The sequence below is a fragment of the Myripristis murdjan genome, chromosome 8 (genome assembly GCF_902150065.1).
Source record: "Myripristis murdjan chromosome 8, fMyrMur1.1, whole genome shotgun sequence".
Lineage (NCBI taxonomy): Eukaryota > Metazoa > Chordata > Actinopteri > Holocentriformes > Holocentridae > Myripristis > Myripristis murdjan.
This window is the reverse complement of record NC_043987.1, coordinates 362,353-388,483: the sequence shown is the minus strand read 5'-3', so window position 1 is coordinate 388,483 and position 26,131 is coordinate 362,353. Positions and strand designations below refer to the sequence as shown.

At 41.9% G+C, this 26,131-nt stretch overlaps 1 protein-coding gene and 1 pseudogene across 3 annotated transcripts in view; one reads left to right on the top strand and one right to left on the bottom strand.

The window, feature by feature from the left end:
• Positions 1–1,797: 1,797 nt before the first annotated feature.
• On the bottom strand, positions 1,798–3,364 carry LOC115363017 (putative nuclease HARBI1; annotated as a pseudogene).
• A 3,404-nt stretch (positions 3,365–6,768) lies between these two features.
• LOC115364029 (xylosyltransferase 1-like) overlaps positions 6,769–26,131 on the top strand; it is a 178,346-nt gene continuing 158,983 nt past the window's right edge. For 2 of the 3 annotated variants that reach the window (XR_003928631.1, XM_030058438.1), the window contains exon 1: positions 6,769–7,469. Coding sequence is in view for 2 of the 3 variants with exons in the window: in XM_030058438.1 (XP_029914298.1) it covers positions 6,936–7,469 (534 nt within the window). In the remaining variant the exon portion in view is untranslated. The remainder of the gene's footprint in view (positions 7,470–26,131) is intronic. The other variant, XM_030058437.1, reaches the window with a different exon arrangement.

The window sequence follows — 26,131 nt, the reverse complement described above, 5'->3', positions numbered from 1 at the left end:
ACATGATTTCACTATCTTAAGAAAAAAAAAATAAAATCGGACCAAACAGGCGTTCTTCCCACACCCAAAAACTATAATAAAGATTGAAAAATTAGTGATCACAACATCACATAATAGACATAACATGTTAGAACTACAAAAGCTATGGCGCAGGACACCTCTGTGTGTTGCAACTCTGCACGAATTGTAGTTCTGGTACCCCTCTTCCGGGTTAGGATAAACATTGTGAATTTAGGTTTAAAAACCATACATACGGTAGTTTTTCAACAGCAAAAGTATAACCTTAACATGTAGCCTATGTTTATATCACGAATAAAGATATGTTATGAAAAATAAAAATATATATATAAATCGTTAGTGCTATTTTGACGTGTTTCCTCGGTTTTTCCACCCGCTCTGTTTCGCTGACTGAAAGGGTTGTGTTCAATGGCGTAACATATCAGCATATTATCAACTTTCATGCACTTTATTACACTTTATTGACTTTATTGATGAAAGTAAAATCAGATACGTCGCTGATAAACACTAGGATTATGGGTAATGTAGTGCTTCTCCGTGATATGACATCACAAATAAAACGTGTTTTCTTAAAATAAAGTTGATATTATACGGGACTTGTGGACTCGGCTGAAGCACATGCCATCGTTACACATCCTCATAGCTCGTGGTAAGTCTGCCTTGGATGGTTACAACGTTATGGCTAATAATCAGACCTTTTTCCGGAATATCGATTAAATTTGCACTTCCGGGATCTATGAACTACCACCCACAGCGTGACGTCACGGATCCTCGCCGACTTCCAGTGAACACTGTTTGTGTGGTGACCACACGGAATTAAAACCATAGAAATCGATTAAAACAGGTTACATGCGAGGAGCACGCAATGTGTTATTAGGAGGTCATGCTCATTTCACGGATTTCTGTGAGAGCAGGTTAACCCCACGCCTCCCTCCCCAGATTTCCACGGCGAGCGGAAGCTACATCAGCGACAGTGGTAGCAGCGTCCATAGCAACAGCCATAGCAACGATAGAAACCTGAAAGAATCTTCGTAATAACTAACAAAGTAAACATTATATACACTAACTGAACGAAGATTTTGGAAATAAAATGCACATTTCCCGCTAGAAATGTTATCAAAACGCATTTGAATGCATAAGCTCTCTTAAAATATTGCATTTTCCACTGAGAATAAAAGGAATGTCCGCCATTTTTCTTAAGGCTCTCGCTTCGGGGCTCGCACAGGCGCGCTGATCGCTCGTGCTGCTGGAAATTCGTAGGAATATGCACGGAAATTTGTGCATTATTTTTCGTACGATATCATACGAACCGTTTCATGAGAATACGTTGCAGACAGTGTGAGAATGCTATACAAAAAAAAACTGGAACTAGACATTGCAGCAAAGACACTGGATATTGAGTATAAAAAACTGAAAATGAAAAAACTCAAACTTGAGGTGGAAAAATTACAACACGAGAAGAAGGTAATTCAGTGACTTATTTTCAGGCAAATTAAACAATTAACATCAGGAGAATTTCCCAGTTTGGGATCAATAAATTAAATCTATCTATCTATCTGTGATGTAATGTTTTTCAGACATAGGCAACACTGAAACTCAAAATGTGCTGTTTTGTTTCAGGAGCGGGAGAAAAATTAAAACTGTGAAAAAGAAAAAAAAAAAAAATTCCATGTTTGCTTTTTTCATTTAACTAAAAAATTTTCAGTTATGGCCTCTCTCACAGCCCTGCCTGAAGGGAAATCAACAATGATGGGGTCTACCACATCCAGGGGTGGGGGGTCACTGGGCGGGGGGGGTCCTTTCCTTCCTCATTGTGGCGATATTGTGCAGAACCACACATGCAGAAATGATCCTGCAGGCCCGGTCTGGGGCCACCCTCAGGCCACAGAGGCATGTAAATCGTGCCTTGATGACCCAAAAGGTCATCTCTATCCTGACCCTCGTTTTGGCATGGGCCACACTGAACCTCATTTGTGGCCCTGCACCAGGATCAGGATAGGGGGTCAGGAGATAAGGCAGGCAGGCGTAGCCTCTGTCTCCAAGGAGCACTCCACTGAACTGCCCTAAAGATAAAAAGAAATTGCTTTGATAAGTGTGGAAAAAATGCTTGAGGATAACATCAAAATCTGTAGCCACCAATGTAAATTTTTCATACCCTGCTCCAACTTTTGGCACAGCAAAGACTCCCTGAATATGCGGGAGTCGTGGACAGACCCTGGCCACTTTGCCACCAAACTGGTGACCATCATTTGATGGTCGCATGTCATCTGCAGAAGCATTGGTTATAAACTGTAGTGAGTGATGCTGCAATGTGTATTTAAAACATAGCAAGCCTACTACTGAAAAAAGTATTGTGTGGGCGTTTTTATACATTTGGACAGTTTAATTTAAAATGACTGACATAAAATAATATTGTAAGATGAATTCTACCTGAATGTTGAGACTGTGAAAGGACTTCATATTCACAAAGTCGGCCTCATTCTCACCCAGATGGGCAGAGATGGGGATGTGGGTGCAGTCAGTGGCACCCAGCACCCTGGGGAACCCTGTGAAAGGAATGTGCTGCATTTAATATACAACAGCAAACATCATAGGGATTAGTCTACATTATGCAAATTACACATCAACCTTGCTTACCTGCGATGTCATAAAAGCCCTCTTTGATGCATTGCGTGGGCAGGTGGCCGGGAAACACCACGAATGCATCGATAAGCTCAGTCAGGGCCCCCACGACTTTATGAATAGCTCTACAGACAGTGTTTTTCCCGAGGTTTTCGGCATCGCCAACAGAATACATAAAAGTACCTATGAATAAATGAATGAATGAATCCATGATTTACTTAAACAAATAATTGATTAATGGCATTTTATCTGTGGCTTGCTTGCAACCCATCCAACGAGGGATTTAAAGACATCATAATAATTACAAACATCACTAAGAAATAAATTACCTGTGGCAAAAAACCTCAGTGCAATGCACACTGTCTGCGGGACTGTCAGCGCGTGGTTGCGGTGCGTTACATTACTGATGTAAGGCTCCAGCAGCTGACAGATGTATTCTAACCCCTCTCCCGAAAACCTCTACCTTTCGTACAGTGATTGTTCAGGCAATTCGAACGGATTACAACGATCCCTAAATATTCTCTCGCGCCTGAGCGCTCTTCGCACAAACTGTGCACCAAGATCAACCGGGTTCTCATAAAACGGACAGGACATTTTCCAAGAGAATTGATTGGTCAGTAGATGGGGCTTTTATACCTGCTGAGCTCTTATCCTGAACTTAACCTGCTCCAGAGCAGGTTAGGTGTTCAGCATAGGTTACCACGGCAACGTAGCCCGATAGAAAGTAAGCCACCTTTATGGTACCGAAAAGCCAGGGTCAAGCCTGAAGTTAGCTCGCTAAGCCGTAATCCAGCTTTATGGTACAGGCCTCTGGACGGTTTTCAGGACAGCTCCGCTAGGCGGAAGTGCGGCTGCTATGACGCAATCGCCGTAGCAGTCAAAATCGTTAAGCAAACAGCCGTCGGCAGCGGGTACCCACCCCTTTCACTGAACTCTTGGTTCCCATGGTGACGCGTTTATGCAGCACGTGTCAAACATAAACACAGACAGAATTGGTTTAAAATTGAGCCGTTGTTGGCCTTTGAGTGTGTTTCATTTGAACTTGACATAGCCTACTTTGGATAGGTCTGCCGCCTAAGTTGAATAAAAAAAAGTTGATTCAACAACAAAATGCTTCAAAACTTGTTGCAAATCTACTTTATATTATACCATTAATTTGTGCAGCCTTAATATTTGTGAAGTATTTGTGTAGCCTCTTATGATAGAAACAGGCCTATGTGAAATTCAATTAAATGCCATATAGGCTATTGGGACATGGAAAAATAAAAATGAATTGTTGATTAAACAAAAACATGCTTGAAAGGTTATAAACTACACAATGTTATTCCCTTAATATTTGTAAACCATTTGTGTAGTTTATAGGAATGACTGACATGACTCAACAGGTCATATTGCATCAATGACTGTTTATTAATAAATTAAACATTGAAGTAAACAAACATAGCCGGGCTTTCTCTTAGTTATCTGGCTTCACTTAACCAGACATCCGCACTCCGGATTTTCGGTACCATAAAGCCGGCTATCAACCCAGGCTTTTCCAATCTAGATCTGTGCGTGCTCACATAAAAAGGGCGGTGTTTGCGCCATGCGACCAATCACAGACAAGGAAAAATCTACCCGAGCCGCATACAAACAGTTAACCAGAGTCCTGTACCATAAAGCTGGATTTGGGCTTAGCGAGCTAACTTCAGGCTTAACCCTGGCTTTTCTGTACCATAAAGGTGGCTTACTTTTTATCGGGCTATGTTGCAGCTGAGTGGGAGACACATTACTTATTGAACACGCAAATGTTACTATAGTCAAATCTACTCGTGCCGTCATGTTGGGGAAGTCAGATTATAATCCCACTAATTTACGCATTGACACAGTCGGTGATTTTTTTTTTTTTTTTTTTGCCAGCATTCCTTGCAGCTTCAACTGTGTTGCTTTTTGCCTGGATGATGGATTTATATTACTCGTATTTATTTCAGATTATTGTCTGCTTGTTCATGCAAACAACGCGCCCAAAGTGCAAAAAATCACTCAGCTGTTCGCGGCGTTGTGTGGTTACGTCGAAGTGTGCTTTGTGCCGTAGCAGAGAATCTCTAATATGGGGAGAAGTGCCACTCTCGTCTAACTTCCGGGTCTCTCTGGCCATGTGAGGGCGTTCGCGGGCGAGTGCAGAATGAATGGGAGTCTATGGGGCTACACCCCTAAAAATCCACTTTTCTCTGGAAATAAATTTTTTTCCAGTAATTTGAATACTGTTTTCAAAAGGGGGGGCTAAAAAAATACACTCAGCTGAATATTGGATTTTTTAAGTTCACCTATATGTTCTAAAAAGCCGTTCAAAAGGTGTGATGACGTCACACATTGAGAGGTGCTGCTTTACGGCGATTTCCAGAGCCCGTCTCCGGAGAGCAGACGGAGACACTCGAGAGAGCCCGCCTGTGCTATATTAGACATTCTCTGTATACACAAATATCAATTTTGATGGAAAAGTCCTCCTTAAGAGTGGTGTTTCCCGTTTCTCTTGGTCTTCGGGTGCCATCAGGTGGGATCCCTCGTCGTAAACAGCCGCAAGTCCGTCACTGACCAATCAGCATTCATTAGCAAATGCTAGCGTGTTATGGCCAACAACAGCCCAAACTGTAGGAAACTGAAAGGATATAAGTTCTCACTAATTTCACTTTTAACCTATAATCCATACTGGACTTTCAGAAACTACAACCGTATTTGCGATTTTTCAAGCATAAACAGGAGTAAGAGACAGATTTAGCCGTTTAGCTCCATAGAGCCCCATTCATTCTGCACTCGCCCGCGATCACCCCCAGTGGAATTACGGTGGAACTGCAACCAAGTTTGATACAATGGGGGTTAATGGAGAGTGGCAAGGCTCGTCGTAGACAGGCTCTGGCCGTAGTAGAATGGACTGCTACGGCAGGCAGGTCTATATGTCGAGCGCCGATCCATTTCCGGTTACCGTAGCGGACTGCCGTAGCGGCCCATGCTTAAATTCCCTGATTTTCAATTCAACTGGGGTGAAAAACGCAGCCCGACGCTTCCCCGTTGCCATGGTGACTCATCAAATCGGGGCTCCATTGATGCTGTCTTTTTATAGCTGTGGCACACGCGCTTAACTCCAGGTGAAACTACTCCGAGTTGATCAAACTAACTCAAATCAGCTGTTCTGGAACCGAAAACTCAGAGTTTCACCATCAATGACCCACCATCAGTCGTGGAGCTTTTCTTTTGAGAAAACGATCCATGATGCTGAAAAGTGTGCTTGTTCTTGCACTTTCTGAAATCAATTGTCATTTCACGGTTAATGATAAAATGTAAACGACGCAGTCACGCTGACCCCAGTGTTGACGTTCACACGAGACAGATGGCCTAGATGATTAATTCTATGTATTTAGCCTATTTATTTAAAACGAACATGTTTATTTTGTTATTTATTCATTCATGTGTTAAATAAATGCATTTGTATTCATCCATAAATTTATATATGAAATGTCAGAATAGGCAATTTTTGATGGCACTCCTGACGTAGTCAGACGGCACCCCAGGGTGCCGCGGCACCCCGGTTGAGAAACGCTGATCTAATGGATAGCCTATGGCAGGGGTGGGCAACCATGTGCCACGGAGAGCCGAGAGGCTGCAGGTTTTCTTTCCAACCAAAAACTCCACCAGGTGATTTCACTGATTACCTCACCTTCAAGCAGAGAGCAGGGACTAATCAGTGAAATCAGCTGGTGGAGTTTTTTTTTTTTCTTCATAAGACTTGGGGTATTTTTTTCTTTTTCTTTTCTTTGTTATAACAGGTAAAAATATCTGTAAAATGTCAACAGTTTTCTTGATTGCAGTTCTATAATTTCATAAATGCCACATAAGTCGTTTTTGTATATATTGTATAACTATATATAAAACTTTATAAGCTGTATTATCTTAATATATGTTTTGCGGCTCCAGATGAATTTTATTTGGAAGGAGAGGGGGCAAAATGGCTCTGCTGACAATAAAGGTTGCAGACCCCTGTTCCAACTAATGCTCTCCCCCAGTATTTTTGAAAGCAATCAAGTGAATTTGCTCAGGTGGTTAAATTGGGTAAATTGTTTTGATGACAAACACTGACAAGTCACAGTACATTTTCAGCATTATACCAATTGCTTGTGAGTTACATTACGATGAAAGTAAAGTATTCCTCATTTTGCTGAGGCCCCCTGGGAAGGCCCTCAAGATCCCCGGACCCCAATTTGAAAACCACTGGCTTACTGAACCTGATGGCCGACTGACCAGAGGCGTCGTTATTTGCCATGAACTGGAAAATAAATGGTTTGATAAAGCTCCGGACTCACTCCTGGCCACACGGGGGCCTCTGCGTCCTCTCGTCTCTGCTTCCAAACCTCTCTCCTCATTTCGAGCCCGTGCCAAATTCCCTCCCTCCTCCTCCACCTACTCTCTGGCTGCCAATAGCACCTCGCAAGCCGGGCAGGGGAGCATTCATACCCCGTTGTCGGCGTTTAGCGGACGGGGGCTCTCAGCTTGAGCCAGCGGGGTGCGTTTGGAGAAAGATGGTCGGTAACCCGTGTGTCCGCAGGCTGGCTCGGCGCTCCAGGTCCGTCCTGGTCGTCGCTCTGGCCGTCTTGCTGGTCCAGACGCTCATCGTGTGGAACTTCAGCAGCCTGGACTCCGCGGGAGAGGGAACCGGGAAGAGACGAGAGAAGAGGGACAGTCGAGTCGGAGGGCTCAACAAGGCCGTAAGGGAGCAGCCTCAGAGCGTGCCGCAGAGGAAGGGCGACCCACTGTTGCCGGTCGGAAAGGTGGCTGAGCGACACAAGCTGCAGGGGGTAGGTTTGATTCTGATTTGCTGGTCATACACATCCAAGCTTTAGTAGTTTGATTGGGTTCAATTTAGGTTTGTACCCATCTGTGCGTTTTATCTACCGCCTGCAGAATGAGGATCTGTCCCTGAGGGCACCGCATGGTAGCCATAGGATAGATGCTGCAGTGCCGTGGCTGCAGCTGCTTCCCCGCTGCTTTGACATTTACACAAACGTTATTAACGCTCCCTTTTCTTTATGTGGCGTGATCGTTAGGCCAAAGTCCATTTTAAAATCTGGCATTTTACGGTGCTCTTGCTCCTTAGCCAACATATTTTACATATATCATTAAACAGGACTTAAAAAACTCTCTGAAGCGTCAAGTTACTTTTTACTGTAAAAGCTTAACTTGTAGAATGGATTCTGTGTTTTCTGCACAATCTTCAATATAAAATTTCTGCGCGGTGCGAAATAGCAGCCTGACCTAATGAATAAAACTGACAATTCATTTAAAATAGGCCTAAGTGTTTGGCGGATAATCTGCCGAAATAAAGAGTGATTCCTAGTGATTCACTGTAGTCAGTTTAAACTAGCTAAGAGGCGGAAAATTTCTGGTAAATTTCCGGAAACATTCCGGAAACTTTCCATGGGAAGTTCAGCTGGGGAATTTTGGAAATTTTGTTTTGTCATAAGCAGACATGCGTGCAAACTAATGACATTTTTGACTTTGACTTATTTTGAGTAAATTTTTTTTTTCACAGTCCTTCAAGATTGATGATGGATAATTGAATAGAATAGGCTCAATGAATAGATGAAAACTCCTCAGTCAGCAGCTTAATCAACTATAACCTACATTCTTATATGAAAATTGTATTTCTAAGAAAACTGGTGAGCAGAAGGCAGAAGAACCAGCACCACAGTGGAGCTTGCTGGCTGATAGAAAGCTTCTTAAATATCTACTAAACACATTTTGACTTATTTTTTCCAGTTAAACTTTAATACCATTGGTCAAATATATTTACCCCAGTCATATCATCAAAACCTCCTTGACTGGATGTCGTCCGTGGGCTCAGATAGAGGCCGAGTCATGTGGAAATTCAACTGAATTTGTATTAAATCTAGTTGTTTTAACCAGGATTATGCTGCAAGATGTTTTTTCTTCAACTACACTAAGTTCCCGCTTATAGGCCAACATGCAATTTTGCAAATTTCCAGATTATTCCTGTAAATTCCTGTTAATTCCCATATATTCCCATTAATTCCCATGGAAAGTTTCTGACTTTGAAAATTCCCGGAATTTTGCAACCCAAGTTTTAACTGCCACATGTTTTTTAGTGTAGACTGGTGCGAGGGTTCCCCAGATGAGAGATAACTCGCAGTCAGATCACAGTTTTCGCTGGAGTGTGGCTGAAATGGGCAAAATATTGTATCTTAAATGTGCGTCATCTATAGCATGTCATCTGTGAAAATGCTCCTGTGTGGCTTTTGAAAAGCTCAGTCATTTTACTTCAGAGACATCCTCACATCTTGACAGGGGCGCCATATATGGGGGAAAAGTTAGGACAATTCGAAGGGCCCTTGCCTGACAGGGGCCCCAAAAAATAGGTAAAAACTAATATAAAATTATTAAACCATCATCGAGTAAATATATATCTCTATCTATCTAATAGAGATAGATCTCTATCTATCTAATAGATAGATAGAGATAGATAGATATAGATAGATATACACTACTCACAAAAAGTTAGGGATATTTGGCTTTCGGGTGAAATTTATGGAAAATATAAAAAGTTCATGCTACAGTGATATTATATCATGAAAGTAGGGCATTTAAGTAGAAGCATACACTGGTGATTTCCTCATCTCAAACAATTTCTTGAAACAAAAGCCAACAGCAGTAGTGGATATACCACAACAAAAAATGTCAATGTCTCAATAACTTGTCATGTGCCCTTGAGCATCAATTACAGCTTGACAACGACGTCCTATGTTGTTCACAAGTCGACTTATTGTCTGCTGAGGCATGGCATCCCACTCTTCTTGAAGGCCGGCCCTCAGGTCATTGAGGTTCTGGGGTACAGAGCTCCGAGCCTCTACACGGCGACTCAGCTGATCCCATAGGTTTTCTATGGGATTCAGGTCTGAGAAAGTGCAGGCCACTCCATTTGAGGTACCCCAGTCTCCAGCAGCCGTTCCCTAATGATACGACCTCGATGAGCTGGAGCATCAAACACCTGATGCGAATTTTGCCGTTAAACTCCTTGTTAGAGAACAGCAACTTGTGCAAAAAGTACTGAAACACTGAACAGTTGGACGTGCATTCAGAAGTTTACAGAAGGTCACATTAAGTTCACCTGTAAAGGTTAGAATGCATTTTAGGTTCATCCTGAAATTTCACCTGAAAGCCGAATATCCCTAACTTTTTGTGAGTGGTGTATATATATTTTTTTTCATGGGGTCCAAAATTCCTGGCAGCGCCCCTGCATCTTGATGCTGTTGTGTATCAGCTGGACTCTCTCTCTCTCTTTCTCTTTCTCTCAGTTCAGTTGCCAAAGCAAAGTGTGAAATAAAAACAACAAAAAGGGTAAATTAAACAGCGGAATTGCTGTAACTTTACCTTTTTCTCAAGCTCTCCCAATGTGTGTGTCTGTCTGTCTATACAGCTGCTGGTACCATGTATGGCGAGAGAAGACATTATTAAATCCAAAGCATGACATTTATCCATAGCTGTTGTGTGAATGTGACTTATGACATGTCATGTATAAATAAAAACATCTTTAAATATTATCGTAGGGAACCAAGTTTTACTTGCTTCAGTTGTAGCTAATTTTTGAGCTTATCCACTAATCACAGTGTGAGTGTTTTATGTTCAGGCAATAATGCCTGTGTGTGTGTCATTTTGCTTGAGGTCCAGCTGTTCCCTCAAGTTGTATATGGAGCCCATTGTGTGTGTGTGTGTGTGTGTGTGTGTGTGTGTGTGGCGCAAGGGTCATAATCTGGAGACTGTGCTTTTTCATGATCCATTTTTACAACCTTTTATTATAGTTAACTGGATGTTATGTGATCTGTGTGTGTGTGTGTGTGTGTGTGTGTGTGTGTGTGTGGAGACACACATGAGAGCAGTTAAATGTCTCAATCATTTATTGGTTTTAAACAGGAGAGCTACACGCCAGCACTTTTATCCTGGCCTGGCAAAGCTGTGGAACACAATATGTTGCAGCTTTTGGTAGGACAGGTGTGTGTGTGTGTGTGTGTGTGTGTGAGGCAACAGAGAAAGGTCACAGGTCACAAAATCAATGTCAGATATTCCATAATGGCTGCTGTGTTTATAAAGGCTTGTACATAGCATGGTACACCAGAATTGTTGAACTTTTCACAAAGGACATACAGTGCCTTGCAAAAGTATTCACCCCCCTTGGCTTTTTACCTATTTTGTTACATTACAACCTGTAATTTAAATGTTTTTTAATCTGAATTTTATTTGATGGATCTTCACAAAATAGTCTAAGTTTTGAAGTGAAATGAGAAATACACACACACACACACACACATATAGGGGAGCAAGGTGTACAACCTAACGTTTCAGGCCAAATGCAAAAAAATGTAGGATATGTAGGAGTCAAGGCTGAATTATGCTTCCGCGTAGGAAGAGCGTACGGAGGTTGTGCGAAGCTTACGGGGGTTGTGCGACCGCCGCAGAGCCTTGCCGCGCACCTCCCAAAAATTGTAACTACGCGGACCCTACGCAGCCCCACAAGAGCTGTGATTGGTCCGCCGAAGTACATCATTTCCGGCATTTCTTTGCAACCGGCATCACATCCTGTTGTTGTGCCGGCCGGCAGCGCCATTTTTAAAACAACTGTTGTGTCTCGACTCGTTGGGGTTTGAAAACTTTGGAGAATGCTGGATCGCTCGGAAGAACGCCTGGCCGAGGAGGTGCGCAAGTACCCGCACCTATACGACTCGTCCTCTCGCCATTACAGAAGAGCAGCGACATTGGTGGGCGAAGAATTGCTCAGTGTGTTTCGCAGAGGTATGTTGGACACACACGCGCTGCGTAGGAAATGCGTGCTTCGCACAACCCCCGTACGCTCTTCTGACGCTGAAGCATAATTCAGCCTTTTGAGAACTCATTTTTGTTATACAAGCAACATACACATCTCTGCTACAAATGAACACTTTAACTTTGTTTCTAGAACCTACCATTTCCGTGGAATTTCACCCTAAGTGGAAGAAGAGAAATGTGAGAAATGAAGCGACTCTTAGTTGTAACACTTATAGAAAGGTTTGGTTTAACACAGTTTAATACAATCTCATCTACATTCAACTGGGGGATACTGATTGTGTAGGCCATCAGTGGCGTAGTGGAGCCACTCAACTCCCTCTCTCTCCAGAGGTCATGGCCCCAATCTGGCGTTTTCCTCTTGGAGCAAGAACCTGGAAAGTGAATGAAAGTGATAATTGTAATTAGTATTTATATTTATGTATTGGATCTTTATCTTTAATTGTATTTATATGTAGGTATGTATATATATGTATATTATTTATTTAGACTCCTCCATAATGATAGAGGCTCACATGTTATATCCACACACACATGCTCCACCTTGTGCGCACACGCGCGTGCACGGACGCGCACGCACAGCTACACTACGTAGCTTACGTTACTCTTATGTTAGTGACAAATATGCAGTTGTTTTTATTGCGGCTTAGTTGTAACACTGCGTTACAACCAACCCCACTGTGTAGTCACTGGTCTCAAACCTGTCTAGCACTCACTATGAGTTAGATAAATGTTTTGAATCAGTGCTATGTTTTAGGCAACATGATGCTTAATACATTGATGTAAGATTGGATTCGGTAATGCACACACACAGTTCAGTAGTCAAAAAATTATAAGGGTAAAGAAATTCACTTAGATGGTGGTAAAACACACTTGTGCACATATCTCCTCCAAAATGCAGCCAATTCCCCCCAAAATTCGCGCTGGCCTCTCTTATGATTATGTGATGAAATAACCAGAAGCACTTGCCGGTTGACCTTGTGCAACTACCTCAAAAGTCCGTGTTAAAACTAACCTCGCGTTAGGTCTAACCCCGCGCTCCCCTACATACATATATAATTTTTAAAAGTAAAACAATGAAAATTGGCATGTGCATATGTATTCACCCCCTTTGTTATGAAGCCCCAAAAAAGCTCTGTTGCAACCAATTACCTTCAGAAGTCACATAATTACTGAAATGACGTCCACTTGTGTGCAATCTAAGTGTCACATGATCTGTCAGTATATACACACCTTTTCTGAAAGGCCCCAGAGGCTGCAACACCTAAGCAAGAGGCACCACTAACCAAACACCGCAATGAAGACCAAGGAACTCTCCAAACAAGTCAGGGACAAAGTTGTTGAGAAGTACAAGTCAGGGTTTGGTTATAAAAAAAAAATATCCAAATCTTTGATGATCCCCGGGAGCACCATCAAATCCATCATAATCAAATGGAAAGAACATGGCACCACAACAAACCTGCCAAGAGAGGGCCACCCACCAAAACTCATGGACCGGGCAAGGAGGGCATTAATCAGAGAAGCAGCACAGAGACCTAAGGTATGTGGGAGACTCCCAAAATGTATGGAGGAAGGTGCTCTCGTCAGATGAGACTAAACTTGGACTTTTCGGCCATCAAGGAAAATGCTATGTCTGGCGCACACCCAACACATCTCATCACCCCAAGAACACCGTCCCCACAGTGAAACATAGTGGCAGCATCATGTTGTGGGGATGTTTTTCAGCAGCAGGGACTGGGAAACTGGTCCGAGTCGAGGGAAAGATGGATGGTGCTAAATACAGGGATATTCTTGAGCAAAACCTGTACCAGTCTGTAAGTGATTTGAGACTAGGACGGAGGTTCACCTTCCAGCAGGACAATGACCCCAAGCATACTGCTAAAGCAACACTTGAGTGGTTTAAGGGGAAACATGTAAATGTGTTGGGATGGCCTAGTCAAAGCCCAGACCTCAATCCAATTGAGAATCTGTGGTCAGACTTAAAGATTGCTGTTCACAAGTGCAAACCATCAAACTTGAAGGAGCTGGAGCAGTTTTCTCTTGAGGAATGGGCAAAAATCCCAGTGGCAAGATGCGGCAAGCTCATAGAGACTTATCAAAAGCGACTTGTAGCTGTGATTGCCACAAAAGGTGGCTCTGCAAAGTACTGACTTTAGGGGGGTGAATAGTTGCACATTGACGTTTTCTGTTATTTTGTCCTATTTGTTGTTTGCTTCTCAATAAAAAAAATCAACAAACAAAAAAAACACATCTTCAAAGTTGTAGGCATGTTCTGTAAATTAAATGATGCAAACCCTCAATTAATCCATTTTAATTCCAGGCTGTGAGGCAACAAAACACAAAAAATGCCAAGGGGGGTGAATACTTTTGCAAGGCACTGTAATTGTAATAATTCCACCTTCTGTGAGAATGTGTAAGCATTCCTGTGTCAAACCTGCCATGTTCCACCTCTGTGATAATAAATCTGTTATGTCTGCTAACACACCAGATGTTGTAAATGAGGATTGCTGTACATTGTTGTTGAAATAGCCTCCACATTTGACTATAGTCTGGAAAAAACCTTCATGACCAAGGCCATTAAACACCCTGTCCACTCAATAACTCAAATACCCTGGAAAGCTTGATGTTGACCTTGCAGATTGGTGCAGGTGCCAAATCTGCCACTGTAGCGCTGTTTTCACATTCCTCTACTGAAGGAGAGAGGCTTGTCCTTACTTTCCTAAAATCTGGTATTGCGCCATGCATGGACAAGCACAATTTGTAACATCATAGATAAATAGTACCAATCAACATCTACAATGCAAAGATATGCAAATTAGAGCAAAACATCTGAAACTACCTGAAACTAGCAAAGTTGAGCATTGTGGTGATGTAAAGCGCTTTCCACTGTGGACAGCATACTCATGTCAGCTGTTACCAAAATGCTTAAGTGAAACAGAGGCAGCCTGGTGAGTGGTGTGAACTTATAAGTCTTCCGCCAAACAAATGTTAGAATTAAAGCTATCACCAGCACAAACTAGATATATGCTAACATTCAGTTACCGTAGCTAACATTGCAGTGTACTTGACAGTTGCAGTGAAATTAAACATACAGAGAAATAAACCTCCATTCAGATACATCAAAAGTCTCTGATTCTGATGCACATTAGACTCTTCTTCAGAGTCTGACTGAGGCTCAAACATGTAGTGCTGTCTGTCGGTGTTTCTGTGCTGTAAATCTGTGTGTGTGTGTGTGTTTACTGGGAGGAAGAGCCTCCCTTTTCCAGTAAACGACAAGACCAGAGCTCAGAAGCTACCCCCCCTCCCCGTGTGTATGTGTGTGTTTGTGTGTGTATGTGTGCATGTTTTTTTTCCTGTTGCTACAGCAGCAGCTACACAGTAGACACATTCACATTACATACAAGTATGTTAGAATACTGTCAGTGTTTGGCTTTCCAGCACCAAGACACAGGAATGGAGCACTCACAGACGAGTGTGTGTGTGTGTGTGTGTGTGTGTGTGTGTGTGTGTGGGGGGGGGGGGGGGGGGGGGGGGGGGGGGGGGGGGGGGGTAGGTGTGTAGGTACAGTACAGGCCAAAAGTTTGGACACACCTTCTCATTCAATGCGTTTTCTTTATTTTCATGACTATTTACATTGTAGATTCTAACTGAAGGAATCAAAACTATGAATGAACACATGTGGAGTTATGTACTTAACAAAAAAGGTGAAATAACTGAAAACATGTTTTATATTCTAGTTTCTTCAAAATAGCCACCCTTTGCTCTGATTACTGCTTTGCACACTCTTGGCATTCTCTCGATGAGCTTCAAGAGGTAGTCACTTGAAATGGTTTTCCAACAGTCTTGAAGGAGTTCCCAGAGGTGTTTAGCACTTGTTGGCCCCTTTGCCTTCACTCTGCGGTCCAGCTCACCCCAAACCATCTCCATTGGGTTCAGGTCCGGTGACTGTGGAGGCCAGGTCATCTGCCGCAGCACTCCATCACTCTCCTTCTTGGTCAAATAGCCCTTACACAGCCTGGAGGTGTGTTTGGCTCATTGTCCTGTTGAAAAATAAATGATGGTCCAACTAAACGCAAACCGGATGGGATGGCATGTCGCTGCAGGATGCTGTGGTAGCCATGCTGGTTCAGTGTGCCTTCAATTTTGAATAAATCCCCAACAGTGTCACCAGCAAAACACCCCCACACCATCACGCCTCCTCCTCCATGCTTCACAGTGGGAACCAGGCATGTGGAATCCATCCGTTCACCTTTTCTGCGTCTCACAAAGACACGGCGGTTGGAACCAAAGATCTCAAATTTGGACTCATCAGACCAAAGCACAGATTTCCACTGGTCTAATGTCCATTCCTTGTGTTTCTTGGCCCAAACAAATCTCTTCTGCTTGTTGCCTCTCCTTAGCAGTGGTTTCCTAGCAGCTATTTGACCATGAAGGCCTGATTCACGCAGTCTCCTCTTAACAGTTGTTCTAGAGATGGGTCTGCTGCTAGAACTCTGTGTGGCATTTATCTGGTCTCTGATCTGAGCTGCTGTTAACTTGCGATTTCTGAGGCTCGTGACTCGGATGAACTTGTCCTCAGAAGCAGAGGTGGCTCTTGGTCTTCCTTTCCTGGGTCGGTCCTCATGTGTGCCAGTTTCGTTGTAGCGCTTGATGGTTTTTGCGACTCCACTTGGGGACACATTTTAAGTTTTTGCAATTTTCCAGACTGACTGACCTTCATTTCTTAAAGTAATGATGGCCACTCGTTTTTCTTTAGTTAGCTGATTGGTTCTTGCCATAATATGAATTTTAACAGTTGTCCAATAGGGCTGTCGGCTGTGTAGTAACCTGACTTCTGCACAACACAACTGATGGTCCCAACCCCATTGATAAAGCAAGAAATTCCACTAATTAACCCTGATAAGGCACACCTGTGAAGTGAAAACCATTTCAGGTGACTACCTCTTGAAGCTCATTGAGAGAATGCCAAGAGTGTGCAAAGCAGTAATCAGAGCAAAGGGTGGCTATTTTGAAGAAACTAGAATATAAAACATCTTTTCAGTTATTTCACCATTTTTTGTTAAGTACATAACTCCACATGTGTTCATTCATAGTTTTGATGCCTTCAGTGAGAATCTACAATGTAAATAGTCATGAAAATAAAGAAAATGCATTGAATGAGAAGGTGTGTCCAAACTTTTGGCCTGTACTGTATGTGGGTGTGTGCATACCCATGTGGACTGTGGACGCCCAGTAAATGTTTTTTTACAGTGGTTGTGAGTGGTGCCTTAGTTGTACAACATGGACATTCATGCACATCAGTGTGTACACCTTGAAGAGGTGCATGGTGCGTCCTACAGCCAGGTTTAAGCTATTTTTTTTTATTTAGAGGGATATCTAATTTCTCATTGTTTTCCTAAGTTCTCACCACACCTACCTCTATGTTTTTGACATAAATCTGTCTGTCTGGATGGATAGATAGATAGATAGATAGATGGATATGAAATATCTATAAAAACAGTGATCATGCCAACATGGCCTGTATCATGTATGACATAGCGGTTCACATTCACCTCATCTCTACAGGGTTTATTCAACAGTCTTGCCAATCAATAGATTCACCTGTATCTCTCAACAACACAGGATTTGCAGCATTTGAAAAATAAAGAACAATAATGAACAATACAATCAACAAAATATCCATTTCTAAACTTGCACACAACCAGTTATTTCTATCCTCTACCCTTTGTAATCCAACCTCGAGCTTCATTGTCTTTTCAGCCACGCAGTCATTTTATAACTAACGTTAGAGATAGTGTAGCATGAATGTTGCTAGCCAGCGCTGCAGTTGCCTCAGCTGTGTCGACGTTGTTATTGACGCTCTGACGCTCTTGCTCGACTTCAACTTGTGGCCGGCATTGTTCTTGCTAAAATAATTTAAAAATTGTTTGGCATCCATATTTGTAATTAATTCACTCCGATCAGGTTTTTTAACAGACTAGCGTTAAGTCTCTCACCCTCACTCACTCCCCTCCCTTGCGTGGTACGCGAACATGAACGGTGCATTCCTTGGTTGGGATTGGTCAGGTTTTAGGCAAGAGGAGTTCGATTGCTTAAGGTAATGTCAGGTAAGCCAATAAGATGCAGAATAACCCAGGAGTCATCACAGAGATTTAATGTGATGGAGATTTAACTTAAAGAGACAGAGAGAGAAAAAAAAGATTTTAATCGCTTTTCGTTCAGGGCAGGCTCAGCTGTTGATCAGGGTTAGGGTTAGGGTTGGCTGGGCGACAAGCTCTTGGAAGAGTCCTGGTTGTGCCAAACTTCTTCCATTTGAGAATTATGGAGACCACTGTGCTCTTGGGAACCTTCAGTGCAGCAGAAATTTTTTTGTAGTCTTCCCCAGATCTGTGCCTTGCAACAATCCTGTCTCCGAGCTCTGCAGGCACTTCCTTTGACCTCATGGCTTGGTTTTTGCTCTGATATGCATTATCAGCTGTGAGGCCTTCTATAGAGAGGTGTGTGCCTTTCCAAATCATGCCCAATCAATTTAATTTACCACAGGTGAACTCTAATCTTATATTTAAAATTTTTATTCATTTTTCATAATAATAATAACAAACAAGACATAAAAAACAAGACAAAGGAAAACTGGCGGATCTAAGAAGCAGTTGGATGTCGAGTGTACAAAAAGTCACATAAGGAGGGGCACGGACCCCCAGCTACCCATAGTCACTCACCTACACCCTCACCAACAGGGGAGAGCTTGGGCCGGTAGATGTTCAGCTCCTGTATCCAGACCCACCCCCGCTGTTTAGGCTTCGGCATTGAGAGGGCAACCAGGCGCAAGCGCACCCAAATGGCGTAATGTTCAAGTTAAGAGGCCTCTCACAAAGTCCCAGGGCCTTCTGAGGCAGTAGGCCTTTGCTTATAGTCCAGAGACAGGGCAGCCTGCCCATAGCGAGGATGTCCATGAAGTCATTTCGCCAGTTCTCTATATTGAAACAGTTCTGCTTGCGTTCCTTCCAGTTAATAAGGATAGTCCTTTTGGCCACCATGAATATGAGTGAGAGGATGTAATGTATTGTTCTTGCTTGTATCCTATCCATCTCAACTCCAAGCAGGCAGGAAATTGGACAAAGTTCAATCTCAATGTTCAACACAGAAGTGAGATCATTTACAATGTCAGACCAGAACTTTTTGACAGCAGGACAATTCCATAACATGTGCATGAGAGTGCCTTCTGAACCACAACCATGCCAGCACATACTGGACACAGAGGGATCAATCTTATTCATTGTTCCCGGAGTCAGGAAGGCCCTATGAATTGTTTTTAATTTAATTAATTTATATCTAACACATTTTGAAATGGTTGTACTATTTCGAAGTGCTGCCTTACATTGTGTTTCGGAGATAGGCAGACCCATGTCACGTTCCCATTGGCATTTAGTTTGCAAAGTCATACAAGGGTTCGCTGCAGAGAGAAGCTTGTGTCTACAAAGTAGACACAGTGCCTTTTCTTTTTGTGGCTGCTATTAGTTTGTTCTCCATTTCTCTACTTGCCCCTAGTTCTATACCTCTGGATAGTAATGATTTAATGATTGAGTAAATTTGATTATAGGTTAAGAGGTTTACATCAGTCAACCCATATTGTATTTTAATGTTATTGAAAGTTATAATTTCCCCATTATCTACAATTTGTCCCACCTGATTTAGGTTATGCTGTTGCCACGTCTTGTCCTTGAGGGTTTTACCGCCTGCTATGAGCAAAGGATTATGCCATAGTGGACAAGAGGGTAGAGAGCATCCACTGATAGACAGGCGCTTATGTAATATAGTCACTATTTCACATGAGAACTTCAATAGTGGGTTATTAAGTCTAGGTTTGAAAGGGTTGTACCATAAATTTGACGTTAAATCCCTATTGTGTTTTGATATCAATTGTTCTTCAAGCCATTCCCAGCTGCCAATCTCTCTATTTCTATTGTATGCCCACTGCAAGGGGTATCGTGCATTGTATCCAATGTAATACTGGTAAATATCTGGTAGCCCTATTCCACCACTGGGCCGTGGGTTCACTAGCTTTTTCTGACTGATCCTGGGTTTCTTATAATTCCAGAGAAATCCAGAAAATATTTTGTTGATTTCCTTAAAACAGCTAGGGGGGAACTTAAGAGGGATAGAGGACATCAAAAAAGTCAGCCTGGGTAACAAGTTCATCTTGATCACTTCTGACCTGCCCCACAGAGATAGTGGCAACACAGCCCATCTCTTGGTGTTATCCCTTATGGTCTTCAGTAAGTCTTGGGCATTTATTTCAACCAGTTTATCAATAGGGGCCTGGATCTTGATTCCCAGGTATTTCATTCCTTTTGGTTTCCAGCTAAAGGGGGCAGAACCTAGGTGAGATTGAAAAGTTAAGCTATTAAGGGATGGCTTCACTTTTATTGTAATTAACTCTATAGCCCGAGAATTTACCAAAATGATCTATAAGGTTTAATACCTGGGACATGGGACCTACACATGGGATGGAGTGGTTTGGTTTCAATAATGTCAATAAAATGTCATCCGCAAAAAGGTTGGCCTTGTATTCATAATCACAAATTGTAATGCCATGTATCTCCTTATGTGCTCTTATTGCGCAATTAAGGGGCTCACATTACAGTCTTGGCGAGTGGAGCGATAAATTGGATTGGACTTGATACCATTTGTTCTTATGGTGGCAACTGGTTTATGGTACAATGCCCTGATCCAGTTCATAATCATTGGGCCAAAACCATACTTGGGAAGTATATGGAACAGGTATTTCCATTCCACTCAGTCAAAGGCCTTCTCAGCATCCAACGACACTGCTATCGCCAGATGCTGAGAGGTCTCTGCCTTGTATATGGCGCATGGCGGAGGCATGGCGGCCCTTTATAAACCCAGCCTGGTCAATGTGAACCAGAGAGGGAATGACCTTTTCAATTCTCATAGCGAGGACCTTGGCAAATATTTTATAGTCCGTGTTAAGGATGCTCAGTGGTCTATAATTGCCCATTTGGAGGTGGTCTTTGCCTGGCTTTGGTATCAAAGATATAGATGCTTGCCGCATGGTTAATGGCATAGATTGCTTTGATACAGTGTCTTTAAATAACAGTGTCAAGAGAGGTGTAAGAGTGCCATGGAAGCACTTAAATAATTCACTACTATAGCCATCATCTCCACAGCACTTTCCAGTAGGTAATGATTTAATAGCCTGTTGAATTTCATTTTCCAAAATTGGATTGTCTAGTGAGTCTTTTTCATCACTGGATAGTAGGGCTGCACAATTAATCGAATTTTAATCGTGATCACGATTTTGGCTGCCACGATTAAATGAGCCTGTCGGCGATATTTACATTTAAAATGCGGCTCTGCTGCATATCTAATCAAGCACTTTCTCAGCCAGTAGTCAGCCAACCACCAGGGGGCAAATGCATGGTTAGGGCTTCATTAAGCTGCCTAAATAACAAGCGTGCGCACCTTGCAGCGGCAGCCTCAAGTTACTCGGTGGACTGATGAGAGCGAGTCATGTCGGGAGAAGAAGGTAGGCTACGGCAGTTCCTGCAACAAGTTCCCCGTCAGAAAGGCTATTCAGGGCCTGCTCACATAGGGCCATTTGCTGCGTATCGTACTAAAGCAAAAATGCCCCTCTCTCCTGTCCCCGGCTGGCCTGCACTCACATTGCCTAAAGCCCAAACGCACCCAAGCGCGATTTCCCCGGTATACACGTCATCACGTTGAAATATGACAACAGGCATGTTCCGACGTCAACATAAATCAATATAGTTCAAATACATTGATTATGTCTTCCTTTAACTAAAAGACGTTTTTGTTTCTTTTAATTAGACATAAGTTAAGGGATGTTTATTTACCTTGACAGTTTTGGAGGTAACTTCCTCCTTCAGAAAGGTCCAACTGACAGCCGGAGCGACATGTCAGCTGGCTGCTACATTCAATCGGTGTGGCCGCGCACAGTGCGGTGCTGCGGCCGGCCCACCTGATGCCGGCTGGCACCGCGCCCACCCAGTCAGGTCTGCCAGATCTGACAGGTGCGCGGCACACACAGACTGCCATATATACCTTTCATCATAAATCAACTTTTGTTCATACGCGGTTGCAGCAGCACCATGGACAGCGACACAGACCACTTGGTTGATTACTGATTGCGCAATGTGGCCATTCGCCGGTAATCGCTGCACGCATTAAACGATGGAGGCTGGAGGAAAGTTGCATGATTTGCGTTGTATGCACATTTGCCCTGCGTGCGTGACCGTGCATGTGCTCGTGCATGAACGCCCGTATCGCGCTGGAGCACACCCCCTCCAACCGTGTCAGAGTGGGGGAGGTGTGCTGTATTCAAGCACGGAACGGAGCGATCACACTAGTCAAATAATTTTATTTTTTTATTATTAAGCATTTATTCTTATTTAAAGTTTCATTTTGCACTGAAAACTGTTCATATATTGTTTGTTTAAAAGTAATGCAATAAAAAATACAGATGCTTTCCTAACATGATGAATAATCGTGATGAATAATCGTGATTACAATATTGATCAAAATAATCGTGATTACCATTTTGGCCATAATCGTGCAGCCCTACTGGATAGGGTTGGGAGTTGAATGTCTTTGAGAAAGTGCTCCATTTCCTCTTCACCCGCAGAACATTCTGTTTGGTATAATGTGCTGTAGAATTTAATAAATGCTTGATTGATTTCCAACTGATCACTAACAAGGGAGCCATTTACATCATAAATGCTTGATATTGCCTGGTGATTTTCTTGCTGTTTAAGTCCGAGTGCGAGCATCTTGCCAGCCTTATCTCCTGACTCATAATATTTACGACAAAGCTGGTATAAAGTAAATGCATTTTCCTCATGTAAAATTGCTTGCTGCTAAAATGCTAAGTTCTGTTTTAAACATCAACTGATTTTTTTTTTTAACACCGCATTAGTGGGGACCGACATATGCTTAGATTCAAGATCTTCCAGTTTCATTAATAACTCTGCTTCTTAGCCATTTTTCTCCTTTTTCTTAGCGATGCATAGCCTATGATCCAACCCTACACGCTGCCTAATAGGCCTCCCACACAGTTTGAACAGATTCAACATATGTTAGGTTAATGCTAATGAATTCTCGTGTTCCTTCTCCTCATCAGAGATACAAAGTGATGTTTTTCAGTAGAGAGTTATTAAATCTCCATTGCTTCGTTTTGTTATTAGTTACATTTGGAACAAAAAAGATCGTGGAAGGGGAACATTGTCTGGAGACAGTTTTTCAACACATATTCAGCTATTCTGAAAGTTTCGGATGAGAAATTATAGGAATTTTAATATTCCAAAAATACTGATGCTGTCCTTAAAGCCTGCAAAAATACATTTAGCACAGAGAAATCTGGTGCTGAGTTGCAACTGTGCCAGTTGTCACAAAAATATGGACTAGGACAGCATCAAAGTGCTTTCAGTCAAAGCAACAGCTCATTATCAGGCTTTGTGTAATGCTGGCGAAGATTCCTCCTTGAAAATCATGGCAGCTATCCAGCCAATGAGACTATATGCTGGCATGTTAGTCTCTCTATTAGTAATTAAACACAGTGATGTTACAACCAGAAAGCTGATTTATGTTTTGTTTTTTCTTTTTTTCTCAGGCGAACCTGCCTAAATCTAGCACAGACAGACTTAAATCCCCAGTGTAATCCATGCTGGTCCACTGGGTGCTGTAACTACTTTAACCAGGCTTCACAGGACTGTCCTGTATAGTCAATTTAGCTTACTTCGTGACCATCTGTCTCTGTTTTTTCTTTTGTGTCTCTTTTTCTGCTATGACAAATTGGTATTTTGATGATTAAAATGCAGCCCCTATTTTATAAGCCTAGGACGCTGTTACTGCAACACAAAGCTCTACTGTAGTTGTTTTTTTAGTGGGGTTCGTGGTCATTGAGGGGCTTCCAGCAAAATGAAGAATAGTTTAATGTCACTTCACTATAAATTGTTAGAATGCAGAAAATGTATGAGGGATCATTTCAGCATTTTCTTCGTTCTTGTTTGATTTCACCACAATTTGTCAGTATTCATGTGTGACCATTAATCAACTGAGCCCATTGAAACCTCAGCAAATTTCTTCACAGTTTTACAGTTTTTTTTTTTTGTTTGTTTGTTTTTTGATGGGGAAAAGGTGATTAGCAAATTAGATTTGCAAGAATAAAAATAAAAAAAATATGTTTTGTTCTGTTCAGTTATTATTTTCTTTTCTCTACCCTTCCTTTTTGCCTCTTTTTTCACTTACTCACTGATTATTTTTGTTATATAAACATAAAACCAACAAAAATTATGATAACAAACATGCAAGTGCAAAAACTTGTATGTAAGGAGTTACATTCGTAGCAGTCCATTCATTTTTGTAGTTTCATCTATTCAATCAAATGTCCTTCCAATAGTCTTTGTCACTGCTCTGGGTCTTAAATACTGTCCATTTTCCCACCAGTTGAGTTTCTTGCAGTCTCAAACAGTGTGTCAGTCTTTCCATTATATAGATTTCCTCTACTATCTGTGGGGGGGTTGACTTTTCCCCATTTCCTTGTAATAGTTTTTTTTTTTACTGACTGTTAATAATATTTTAACCAAATATCTATCTCTTGATTGTACCCTTTCTTCATTAAAGTTACATAACTAAAGTACCATGTAGGTCATAGGGATCTCATAACTAATTATTTTCAGTAGAGAATCGTGCATCATTTTCCAGAACCTTGTTATTTTGTCATATTTCCAAAATATATGTGAGTGATCAACATCTAAGACTCCACATTCTCTCCAACATGATAGATTTTTGTTTAGCTGATTACTCTTTACCTTAGGTATGATTTAAAAAAAAAAAAAAAAAAAAAAAAAAAAAAAAAAATTCCTCCATATTCGTGAATTGGTGGGTGTTTGATGTATTTTCACTCGTCTTGCCAATCTCCATCAGGAATGTTTATGTTAAATTCTGATTCCCATTTTTAATTTATGTATTTAGTTGAATGTTTATTTGTTGTCAGTCTTTTATATAGCCCGATATAATCTAACTTGGTCTCTTTGTATCCACTGATTATTATTTGGATCACACCATTCACTTCTCTGGAAGGATCTATTTTGACCTCTTTCACATAGTGATCTCTAAGTTGTAGGTACCTATAGAATTCATGTTTATCCAACTCATATTTTTCTTTCATACTCTGGAAACCCTCCAGCTGCCCTTCCTTCACCAAAATGCACCATGCTGTAATTCCCTTGGTTGTCCACTGATTGAATCGTTTATCATATCTAGTTGGTTTAAAATTACTATCACTCTATCCATTTTTAGTAAGTTCGTATCTTTCTTTATCCTGTAGACTTTAACTATATTGAACCAGAATTTTAGTGTAAAACAATGTAATTGAATCTATTTGTTTTTTTTTAATTTTCTTGTATATTTCTTTATGTCCTGTAATACTCTGGACTGGGTATTCTCCAAACTCTTTTTCTATTTCTTTCCACTTCACAGTGTAATCTGGCTTGTACCAACAAACATTATTCCTCAACTGAGCAACATCAAAGTATTCTTTAAGATGTGGAAGTCCCACCCCTCCTCTTTCTTTTGGTAGCTGGAGAGTTTCCAATCTGACTCTAGGTTTTTTGCCCCCCCAAAACAAACCTTGATATTCTGTTCCAAGACATAAATTGAGTTTGGGGAACCTCTACAGGTAGGGACTGGAATAAGTATAGAAGCCAAGGTAACACATTAATTCTGATTATTTCAATTCTCAAGCTGAAATCTAGCGGTAGTGTAGACCATTTTTCAGTGTCTTTTTGTATTTCTTGATTTATCTTGCTGAAATTTGCTGTATATAGTTCAGATCATGGTTTTAATTCCAACCAAAACCTCCACCAGGTGATTTCATTGATTAGTCCCTCCTCTCTGCTTTAAGGTGAGGTAATCAGTGAAATCACCTGCAGGAGTTTTTGGTAGCAGATAACTCTTCAACTTTCCCTGCGTTCCAGTACTCATACTATGTCCCAATACATAGTATGTCAGATGCAGTATGCCAAGAGTACCAGAATGTTCTACTACATCTGGTCAGATTTCGCAGTATGCAGTTCAGAATGCTGCTCTGACCATTCTGACCCACAATCCTTTGTGCAGCGGACGTTACGTCGCACTGACTGAGCTGCGTGTACAAGCGACATCCACATACGGAAGACAACAAGACACATACACTATATTACCAAAAGTATTCGCTCACCTGCCTTTACTCATACTATGAACTGAAGTGCCATCCCATTCCTAACCCATAGAGTTCAATATGATGTCGGTCCACCTTTTGCAGCTATTACAGCTTCAACTCTTCTGGGAAGACTGTCCACAAGGTTGAGGACAGTGTTTATATGAATTTTGACCATTCTTCCAAAAGCGCATTGGGTGAGGTCACACACTGATGTTGGTCGAGAAGGCCTGGCTCTCAGTCTCCGCTCTAATTCATCCCAAAGGTGTTCTATCGGGTTCAGGTCAGGACTCTGTGCAGGCCAGTCAAGTTCATCCACACCAGACTCTGTCATCCATGTTTATGGACCTTGCTTTGTGCACTGGTGCACAGTCATGTTGGAAGAGGAAG